At 46.5% G+C, this 10,441-nt stretch overlaps 1 protein-coding gene across 1 annotated transcript in view; it reads left to right on the top strand.

Moving 5' to 3' along the window:
* Positions 1 to 10,233, top strand: part of TH (tyrosine hydroxylase) — a 17,928-nt gene extending 7,695 nt beyond the window's left edge. Inside the window, exons 3-13 of the mRNA XM_009328528.1 lie at positions 394 to 568; positions 1,365 to 1,453; positions 1,670 to 1,737; positions 3,972 to 4,022; positions 4,890 to 5,035; positions 5,435 to 5,570; positions 5,705 to 5,774; positions 6,109 to 6,165; positions 6,763 to 6,858; positions 7,029 to 7,162; positions 10,074 to 10,233. Of these exons, the coding sequence (XP_009326803.1) occupies positions 394 to 568; positions 1,365 to 1,453; positions 1,670 to 1,737; positions 3,972 to 4,022; positions 4,890 to 5,035; positions 5,435 to 5,570; positions 5,705 to 5,774; positions 6,109 to 6,165; positions 6,763 to 6,858; positions 7,029 to 7,162; positions 10,074 to 10,233 (1,182 nt within the window). The remainder of the gene's footprint in view (positions 1 to 393; positions 569 to 1,364; positions 1,454 to 1,669; positions 1,738 to 3,971; positions 4,023 to 4,889; positions 5,036 to 5,434; positions 5,571 to 5,704; positions 5,775 to 6,108; positions 6,166 to 6,762; positions 6,859 to 7,028; positions 7,163 to 10,073) is intronic.
* Positions 10,234 to 10,441: the final 208 nt, after the last annotated feature.

The following is a 10,441-nucleotide window of genomic DNA, read 5'->3' as shown; positions in this document are numbered from 1 at the left end:
GCCGCCTGCCCCCGCCCGGGCGGCGCCCGCCCCTTCTACGTCATCGGCAGCCCCTTCCCCCCCACCTTTGCCTGAGATGGGAGATTAAAAGAAAGGGGGTCATAGGAGGTGGCATTTTGCCACATCAGTTTCCCCCCTTGATACGATCTTCTTTGTCACTGTGGAAGTCTTCTGTTGATAGTTATTGACCAGCCCCACTGGTTGTCTGTCCAGAAGGAAAAACTGTGGAATTAATGGATAAGTGTGTTTAGCCCAGTAGGGGAAAAAAGTGAAGAAGAAAAAGGCAAGGGGGAGTCCTTCCCAAATGTATCCATATGGACATCTTTGGGAAGTACCAGCAGGTGTTTCAAGTGTTGTTTAATGTTTTTGTTCTCCTTTTCCATGTCCCAAAAGACGTTTGAAGCTAAAATTCACCACCTGGAGACCAGGCTTAGCCGAAAGCCCCGTGAAGGGACTGCTGAACTGGAGTACTTTGTGCGCTGTGAAGTCCACAGCTCTGACCTCAATACTTTCATTAGCTCCGTCAAGAGGGTAGCAGAAGACGTGAGGACCACTAAGGAAGACAAATGTAAGGAACTTACAAACTGTTTCACTTTTGTGGAGAGGCTGAGCTGTGGAGACAGGGTGGAGACTTTGTTATTCCCAGAAAAGGGGAAGGGCTGCTGACTTTGAGCAAAACAGAAAAGACTGCCTCTGGGACACCTGAATCCTGATAGCTGCTTCCCTCCTTGCCCATTTCTCAACAGACTCCAGAGTCCATAGCCCATTCTTCTGGTGCCAGATTGAAAAAATAGAAATAGGAGATGAAATTTCATGCTTTGTTCACACCTCTCCTACAGAGTTCTCCATCCCTACTCCAATGTTTTATATTATAAATGTAAAGTAATTTCCTACCTATGTGTCAGGAACGCTGTACAGATCCAGCACTAAACTACAAGACACTCCCCATGCCATCCTGTTCTGAAGACAGGGTGATTCTTATTGTAAAATATCTCTAGAGATCTGCAGTGATCGCTCTACAACCAGTTGGACCTCTGGATTTGTTTTTAATGTGAAGTCTAGAATCTTTAACTAAAATCCAATTTTCATCATCTTGTTTACTTTTGTCACAAAATACTCTGCTGAGAGATGGGCAAGGAAATAATGAGATGCAGATCATGGCATTAGACCTGACTCTAGGACAAGAGCATTCAGACTGTGGGACTACTGCCTGGAAGGCACAGCTGTATCATGTGCTGTTTGTTTGTGTCTGCATCTGGTAGACCAGGTCAGATGTATCTTATTCAATCTCACAACCCCTTCTCAGCAGGGGGTGCTCCACCTTCACTTCCACAGACAGTTTTTCTCTTTCTCTCTGCCCACAGTTCATTGGTTTCCCAGAAAAATCTGTGAATTGGACAAGTGCCACCATTTGGTCACCAAGTTTGACCCTGACTTGGATCTGGATCATCCGGTGAGTTAGTCTGTGTGGGCACATCTTCACAGTGGAGTCTTGAGCCTTCCCTCAGAAGCAGGGAGCTGGAGAACACCTATTAGTGCAGCTGATCAGGGAACTGTAGTGTAATCACCACCATCAGAGAAGTTTCTCCAGCCAGTGATGAACTTTGTTGGATGAGAAATTTTAGTAACTGATTAAAAATCCTGTCTCTGTTCCTATTTGTCATCACAGGGCTACTCTGACCAAGTATATCGCCAGAGAAGGAAATCGATAGCAGAAATTGCTTTTCACTATAAGCAGTAAGTTTCTTTCCTAACATTTGATAATGCCATGTCAATGCAACCTGTTGGGAAGTCATTGTGCTACCTGCATGAGACTTCTCTTCTTTTATTTTTTGTCTCCCCATTCAGCCTTGCCAGCTCTTTTTGTGTCCCTCTTCTCTCTATGTATTCCAGTTTCTTCTTAATTAAAAAATGTCTGTGGTCATTAATTCATACATTCATAAAGCCAGAATAAACCTCCTGCATAACAAAAACCACATAAAATTCCATCAGACCTCAAATTTCATTTTGAAAAGTAGCATCTCTTTTAGAATGACATCTAGTTTCAACTTCAGTGTTTCAAGTACTGAAAAAACTACCACGTGCCCAGAAAACTTGTTCCAATGGTTCATTATCCTGGCTGTGAAAAAATTTGAGTTTTATTTCTAAACTGAACTTCGGTAGCTTTAGCTCTCACCCAATGGATCATACATGCCTTTCATCTGCTAGATTGAATTCTGCTATCAGATCTTTTTTGCTATGAGGGTATTTATAGGCTAAATGGTTCACCTCCTAACTCTCTCTGATAAATTAAATAGATTCCAGTAATGGTCTCATCATTGTCTTATATAGATTTAAGACTATCCTTGTAATCCTAGTTAATACTCCTGTTCTGATATGTGCAGTGATAGCACTCAGCCTCTTCACTACAACATCAAACAGAGCTCTAATATTCAGTTGGGTTTGTAAAATATTCCCTAGAACCTATTCAGTAACACTGCCTTCCACCGTAGCATCTCCCTCTCCGAGCAGGACTTTAAATGTAGATTTCTGTAGCGAGCTGTGCTGAAAGCAGGTTATGGAAATTATATGGGTCACCTTCTTGAGCTACCCCTGCAACTGGTGTGATCCCAGCATGGTTTTCTGCTCTGTTAGGTTTCATGTTCTTTGCAGATTTGAAGCCCAGAATGTAGATATTGATGTTTTTATCATGTACTAATACTAAATGCACAGAAAAGCCACTGGGCCAGTAAGAGAGTCCTGAGGGACACAGGAAGAAATTCTGTCCTAAGATAACACACCCATTTAAGATTGAGGTGCTGGAGCGTGTCCAAAGAAGGGCAACGAAGCTGTTGAAGGGTCTATAGCACAAGAATTATGAGGAACAGCTGAGGGAACTGGAGTTGTTTAGCCTGGAGAAAAGGAGGCTCAGGGGAGACCTTACTGCTTTCTACAACTACCTGAAAGGAGGTTGTAGCGAGGTGGGTGTTGGTCTCTTCTCCCAAGTAACAAGTGATAGGACGAGAGGAAATGGCCTCAAGTTGTGCCAGGGGAGGTTTAGATTGGATGTGAGGAAAAATTTCTTCACCAAAAGGGTTGTCAAGCACTGGGACAGGCTGCCCAGGGAGGTGGTTGAGTCACCATCCCTGGAGGTATTTAAAAGACGTGTAGATGTGGTGCTTAGGGACATGGTGTAGTGGTGGACTTGGCAGTGTTAGGTTAACAGTTGGACTTGATGATCTTAAAGGTCTTTTCCAGCCTAAACGATTCTATGATTCTATGATAAGATGTCCTCTCTCACATCTCATCTGCAGGTTAACATTTATGAGCCACTGTGTAGCATCCCTTCAGGCTGTTAATGGAAAAGGAACTGTGCTTTATCGTTGTAATACGGGAAAATCTCATTTGTTCAAATACAGAACAGAAGGATTTAGGAAATACAATTGCTAATTATGATGCAGAAAAGGCAAAAGTGTCAGTCTTCTTTAGTTCCCACTTATATCAATGTTAAGATTTTCTTTTCTTGCTGTCCTTAATCTTACTGACAATATATTTTTCTGCAGTTCAAATGCATTTAGTTTTCCTTATTAGCTGCTTTTATTTCCCAACCACTGACTCATTCTTGGAGCCATCGGTCCCCTGAAGTTCAGACACATGAAATTCATTTATTTTCACACAAAGTTTCAATTTTTTTCAGTGAAAACCATTTTTTTTCTGGAAAATATTATGCCTGCTAAGCTTTTGCTCATCCCTTATTCATTTATAACCTCTGGCTAGACTAACTCTTTCCTCTGTGTGTATGTATTTGTTGCACCTGTATAAATGACCCAGTACTAAGGCTTTGTCTTTCCTGTCACCCCCTTGTTTGGTTTAAAGAAGATTGATCAACACAATGCAGAGCACAGAGCTTCTCCGAAGTGCTTCCTTCTCAAAGGGAAGAGGATTGTGGCTTGTGCTCTGCTGCTGTCAGTAACGGTGCGTTTGCCTTACAGCGGGGACCCAATCCCTCATGTGGAGTACACAGCGGAGGAGATTGCTACCTGGTGAGCACTGATTTAATCTGTGACCTTTATTGGCTCCACCATTAGAAGTTGGGAACCAAAACCTGAACAGTTAGGGTGTGGCCTCGAAAAATGTATGAGGAGTGCAAGCATCCTACTTAATGATTTGTTATAAAAAACAGTAACTCATTGCATGGCGTTTTATGGTAGGGACTGCATTTGGGAAAGCAAGCTACCTCCAAAACAGTGACGCTCTGTCTCCTCTCTTGGGGTTTGCACTGAGAGCACTTTCACGCTGCAGCCCTCAGGAGTTTCCTCCAAAGGAGCCTCCCCAGAAAGCAAGGTAGATTATTTGGAATATTGGATAATTGCAGCCTCCCAATAAAGGGCAGTTATCATAGCTGCAGAAAGAAGTATGAGACCCGTGGTGAATATCTGCATGGTACCTCACTGGCCTCACTTAGGAAAACGCTTCCTTTAAACATGATTATTTCCAGGAGTGTCACTGCAGGAGTGTCTCTGAAAACAAGGCCAGCTCATATGAGCTGAGTACACCGGCTCCTAAGCAAGGTCATCTCCTGGTTATATTGACTGTCTTCATAGTGCAACTTCAGGAGCTAACCTACAGGGAATATTTTAATTCCAGTTAATACCTTTTATACAATCTTCTGACCTTCAAGGTCAGAAATAGGTCTGTGCAGATACAACTGCTGACTTTTCAGGCTCATTTGAATGTATGTCTGTATGTTTACATACCCCTATCAATGTGCACAGACATAGACTTAGTGGTGGAGAAAGGCAAAAGGACAAGAAACCTAGAGGTGTGAGTCCTTGATAGTGTATAACCAGAGGACAGGAGAGGACTAGACACATCAAGCCACTGAAAGTATGCCACCTCTCGTCTTGAAGGAAGGAGGTATACAGCACCCTGAAGAGCCTGTACCCCACCCATGCCTGCAAGGAGTATCTCGAAGCTTTCAATCTACTGGAGAAATTCTGCGGCTACAACGAAAACAACATCCCTCAGCTGGAGGAGGTCTCCCGCTTCCTGAAAGGTGGGTATGAGCCTGGGGGACCCAGGCCCAGGGTCTGCCAGGGCTCCAGCATAGTGGTGGCAGCTACAGCCAGGAAACCCAAACCCGAAGGAGGAGCGTGTGAGCTGAGATTTGGGAGGAGAGCTGGTGGAGGCTTGTGCATTGCCCACAGAGGACAGGGGTAGACCCCAGGTGGTGGGGACTGCAGCTAAACACAGTGGGCTGCAACTGAAGGTCAAGCCCATAGTCAAATGATCCCACTGAGCACCCAAAGAGCAGATGTTGCTCCCTAGTAGGAGCAAAAAGATTAGGCTCTTTAGTTTCCAGCACTGATGCTTTTGCTGTCTGTGCTGGGAACACGGGACACCAGCACAGCCCATGGGCCATGCACCCCCGCAGAGATGGTATGCACTGTTTCAGAGAGGACCGGCTTCCAGCTCCGGCCAGTGGCCGGCTTGCTGTCAGCGCGGGACTTCCTCGCCAGCCTGGCCTTCCGCGTCTTCCAGTGCACGCAGTACATCCGCCATGCGTCCTCGCCCATGCACTCCCCTGAGCCGTGAGTATTGCCTGACCCCGATGGACTCCCCTGCCCAGACATCCCACCTGGTCAGCAATTAACCTTGCTCCCTAACGGACAAGCTCTGTCCACTGCTGACCATGTTTTCCTCCTTCCTCCCTGGGCATCGGCAGGGATTGCTGTCACGAGCTGCTGGGGCATGTCCCAATGCTGGCTGACAAGACATTTGCCCAGTTCTCTCAGGTAAGGTAGTTGTCTGCTTCCTTGCCCCCGAGAGGGCAGAGTACGAGGTGGGAACCCAAACTGACCCCAGTCTTGCCACCTAAACCCTTATTGTTCTAGGATTTATTTATATTAAACATGATGTTCAGGAGCCCTAGTGATGGACCGGGAACCCTAATACAGAGTAAAAATATCAGATTCTGCAGCAAAGCGTTTTTAGTCAGAGCCCCAGCAGATGCATGGCAGCACAGGGCAACAATATCTGTTGTCTCAAGGCAATAAAACAGAGCAATCCATGCATGAGACCCTCAGAACAAATCTGTCCTGACGTTCGCCCCTTCCCTTCTCTTCCCAGGACATTGGGCTGGCATCTCTGGGAGCAACTGATGAAGAAATTGAGAAACTTGCAACGGTAAGTTTTCCTCTTTGCTGGATGGGGGTCCTGACCCCTCTGCACATTTGAGGTGTCAGGGGGACTGGTCCAGCCTGGTCTCCCCAGATTTGCAGGCTTAGAGCCCCTACCCGAGCTGCCCTAGCCCTGCTCTTTCACAATGACTGTGCAGAGTGGAGATCAGTTAAACAGCAGAGTTCGCTCGCACATTAACCCAATCTTCTCGGGCACCAGAGTATCATCGAGCGTTGTATTTCTAATGACAGCACTGCTGGGACTCTTTGGGATGGGATTAAATGACATCCGCTTCCTTTGGCTCTCCCTCGGCAAGGTGACCCATCCTGCTCCAAGGGCACCGAACAGCAGCACTGCGCAACAGCTCGGTGTGCAGAGGACCAGCCCAGGGACACAGTTTCCATCTATCCTGGCATGGCAGAGCTTAGCTTAGCACTTTGCCCTGGCAGCAATGGGTGCAGGGTAGGAAGAGGGGACAAAGTGCCAGGCGCCCATTCATTTAGACAACCCCAGACCCCCGCCGTGATGCAATGGCTCAGAAGTAACAGGGAGATGAAGGTGAGGAGCTGTGTCCCCTATGCATTTTTCTTTCTCCTTTCACAGCTTTACTGGTTTACGGTGGAGTTTGGGCTCTGCAGACAGAACGGGATAGTCAAAGCCTACGGAGCTGGGCTCCTGTCTTCCTATGGGGAGCTCATAGTAAGTCCCAGCATAACTTGCCTCTCTGCTCTAGACCCTATACAGCAAAAAACCTTCTTCCTCTGCACAGCTCCAATGACTTTGCCCGGTCTGTTCTCCACCTCTGCCTATCACATATGTGCTCTCTGATCCCCTTAATTTCATGCAACATTTTTCTGCTGTGTCCATAGCACTCCTTGTCAGATGAACCAGAGGTGCGGGACTTTGACCCCGATGCTGCTGCTGTTCAGCCCTACCAGGACCAGAACTACCAGCCCGTATATTTTGTGTCCGAGAGCTTCAGCGATGCCAAAAATAAACTGAGGTAGGACTGGGCAGTGAGGGAGACCCAAACAGAAGGAAATGAAGCTATAATATATTGAAACAGGGCTTGACACCATGGCTGCTTTCAGTTCAAGGTCTCAGAAGTACTCTGGAAACTGTTGTCAGGTCTTTCAAAGTAAAGTCATTCTCCAGTTCCTACAGGGTCCAACTTCAGTTCCTTGGATTTGCCCAAGAGCCCCCCAAAAATATGCTGGACTCAAGGGCGTGGGTGTGGAGGAGTGGGATGGAGTGGGAGGCACTCTCGGAGACAAGACTGTGGGAACGAGAGAAGGGACAAATGTAGCTCATCTGCCTAGTTCTCATAGGAAGGAATTACAGACTATCTCCAGTTCCCAGGGGAGGCCAAGCAACATAACAGAGGGCTGGTGGTCCAGAAATTGGAGACGCAAACCACCCACCAGGACCCGCTCTGCTTCCTTGCTGCAGAAGGGCCAAGTGATACAGGTCAGGTACCAGCTGTCCCTCACGAGAGCATCTCACCAGCATGTGTCTTTCTGAAACACGGGCTTCTGCGTCATGTAGAAGTTTGCTCTGTGGGTGCAAGTTTTAGGAGAGGGGTGAAGAGCTGCCTAAAATGGTGGCATTCTCTGAATTTAGGATGCAGAAAGATATTTGTCTTTCTGAGCAGCTGCTGGGCAACTTACCCATTTATCCTTCAACCAGCAAAAAAACCCCAGGCATCATTAGTAGCTCATACACAAACAAAAAGATTTGCTTGATGGGGATAGATTTATCCATAGAAAAAAAGGAACTTTTGCTTCCTAGGCTGGTTAACATTGATTAGCAGACCCCAGACAGCATCCCACCAGTGTAATTGGGTTTCCCCATCCCATGAGACTGCAAACAGGATGGAGAGGGGCAGCTCTACCCACGGACATCTGTTCAGAAAAGCATTTTCTTGTCCATACCCAGAATTGTCCACAGGAGGAAAGCTCAGTCCTTTAACATTTGACTGACAGAGGAAAACTTTGCCAATACCATGTTATCTTAGCTTAAGAAAGGGATAGGATGAGATGAAGTATTACACAACGTACATGACTTCACAGTTCCTGCAAGTGGGGTATTTCATATAAATAACATGGTGAGGACTGCTATGTTTCAGCTTCTGCTTTTATTACCCTCACTTACACCGTTCATACAACCCGGAATCTAGCTGCTCAAAAGCAAGCACCTGGGGAGCCTGGCCTCTCTCACACACTAGGCTGCTTTAAAAAACAACTCAACTGTTGCCTAATGAGTCATTTCTTTGCATTTAAAAATGAAAAATACACCACATACATGGTCAAGATCAGGCTAGAGGGTTTTGTCAGTGACAAGCACTGTAAATTATCCTCTTTAAAGAGCTCAGAGACCACACAGATGTTACTCTATGAGGTGAAAACATTAAAACATCTATATTTTTTGCATTACTGGCAGCTGCAACCATGGACTTGATTATCAGTGTTATCCCTCAAGAAAAGCCTCTTTCCCAGAAAGAAAGCTTTCCACCAGTTTTCTAGGGTGGACGCCCCACCCCCAATGCCCTTCCAGGCACCCATGTCATACATGTGTGCTTCAAAAAGGTGTCAAGTGAACACACCCATGTTGGAGGGTGAGTTTCTAACCATTAGCAGCTGTGCTATGAGTCATCACTGTGGCTGTTAGCATTAATAAGTGAGGTGAGCTAGGCCCTGCATGGGAAAGCTGGAGGCACTGGGATAAGCTGTGTTGTTTAGGAGGTGGCCAATGTGAGTATGCAGAAAACTCCTCTGTTTGCACTTGTTTTTGTTTCCCTGCAAGCGCTAGCCTGCGGCTTTAGCCATGTTGCCACTTGGCCCTGTCTGGAGCTGGTGGTGTTTTCCCCAAACCCTGGCAATTCAGGACTAGGCTTCCCTACGGCATGCAGTACCAGCCGGAGGAGCATCTGAGAAACGGATGTGCTTCCCCAAGCCCTGCGCCAGAGCAAGCTCACGGTAGCCACAAGAGGGTACCCTAAGCTAAGCAATTCAGGAGCGAAAGGGTAATGCTTCAGTGGAGGTGAGGAGCGTGCCTGTTGCTAGTGCTGTTTGTCCCCTCATCTTTTCAGCATGAGATTGTAGCCACGAGTACCTAAATGTAGATTCCCAGCTCCATATTTACACAGCCACTAAAGAAAAAAAAAACCTACCCTTGTCAAGTATACAAATCTTAGTGTTGGAGGTGAATGTGAGCAACTCTGGTGAAACCTTACCTGTGATTTGTTTTCAGTTGACTGAATACTTATCTGTTAGAAAGGTAGCAACAAGGTATTGCTCTTGAGAGGTGTCAGGTTCATTAATGAGATCTAGACTCCAGTTGGTGTTGGGTACAATAGTGCAATGTAGCTCAGCCATGTGGCTCTGGTGATGCTATTCCCATCCCCTCACCCAGGCCTGAGTCACTGCCTGTCAAATTTATCCTTAATATGGTTTGCAGTTATTTCCCCCCTCCCCAAGCAAAGATTAGTCAATAAACAAATGTCAGAAAGGATTTAGGAATATAATACTATAATACCACAGGCTTTCCCTGCAATTAGCTTCTAAATCTCCTTGGCATTTTTTAAAAATTAAAAAAGAAATTGAAGTAGAGGATGCCTGGTGATGGCCACGGAGGTGACCGGTTCAGTGCACCCTCCTGTTTGATGCAAGCCCATGTGTTCAGCCTGTGGAAACCCACAGTCAAACTCATGGTCTTCCTTGTTGAACAGGAGGGATCTCAACTACTGCTATAGCCCTGTGGAGCTGGAAAGGTGAGAAACCAGAGCTTTTGTGCTAATCTAGAATCTCTGCTTAAAGGAGGCATTAACCTGTTGTGATCTGGGTGAATGGTGATGGGTAGCAGGCAGACTTGGGACCCATCTCTTGTACCAAGCCCTTTGCACCCTTTCTTTGCAGGACCTACGCGGCACACATCAAGCGGCCTTTCTCGGTGAAATATGAGCCCTACACCCACAGCATCGAGCTCCTGGACAGCCCTCAGATGATCTGTCACTCCCTGGAGAGTGTAAGGGATGAGCTTCACTCACTGATTAACGCACTCAATGTTATCAGTTAATACGAGAACTGGGCTCTTTCCTTCCCCTCTTCCCTTGCAGCCCCAAAGCCGCCCGCTCTGCCCTCACCTAATTCCCAGCTGATAACTCCTGTCTTCTCAAAACATTTGCACTGCTGCCTGTCACCATGTGACCCTAACAGCTTTCCACTTTTGTATGTAGGGCCAGCTTGGAGGAGGGCAGAGGGATGGACCTAAGGCCTGCTGGCAT

The sequence above is a fragment of the Pygoscelis adeliae genome, unplaced genomic scaffold, assembly GCF_000699105.1.
Source record: "Pygoscelis adeliae isolate BGI_AS28 unplaced genomic scaffold, ASM69910v1 Scaffold166, whole genome shotgun sequence".
Classification (NCBI taxonomy): domain Eukaryota; kingdom Metazoa; phylum Chordata; class Aves; order Sphenisciformes; family Spheniscidae; genus Pygoscelis; species Pygoscelis adeliae.
Note: the sequence above shows the minus strand (reverse complement) of the source record. Positions and strands in the feature narration are given on the sequence as shown.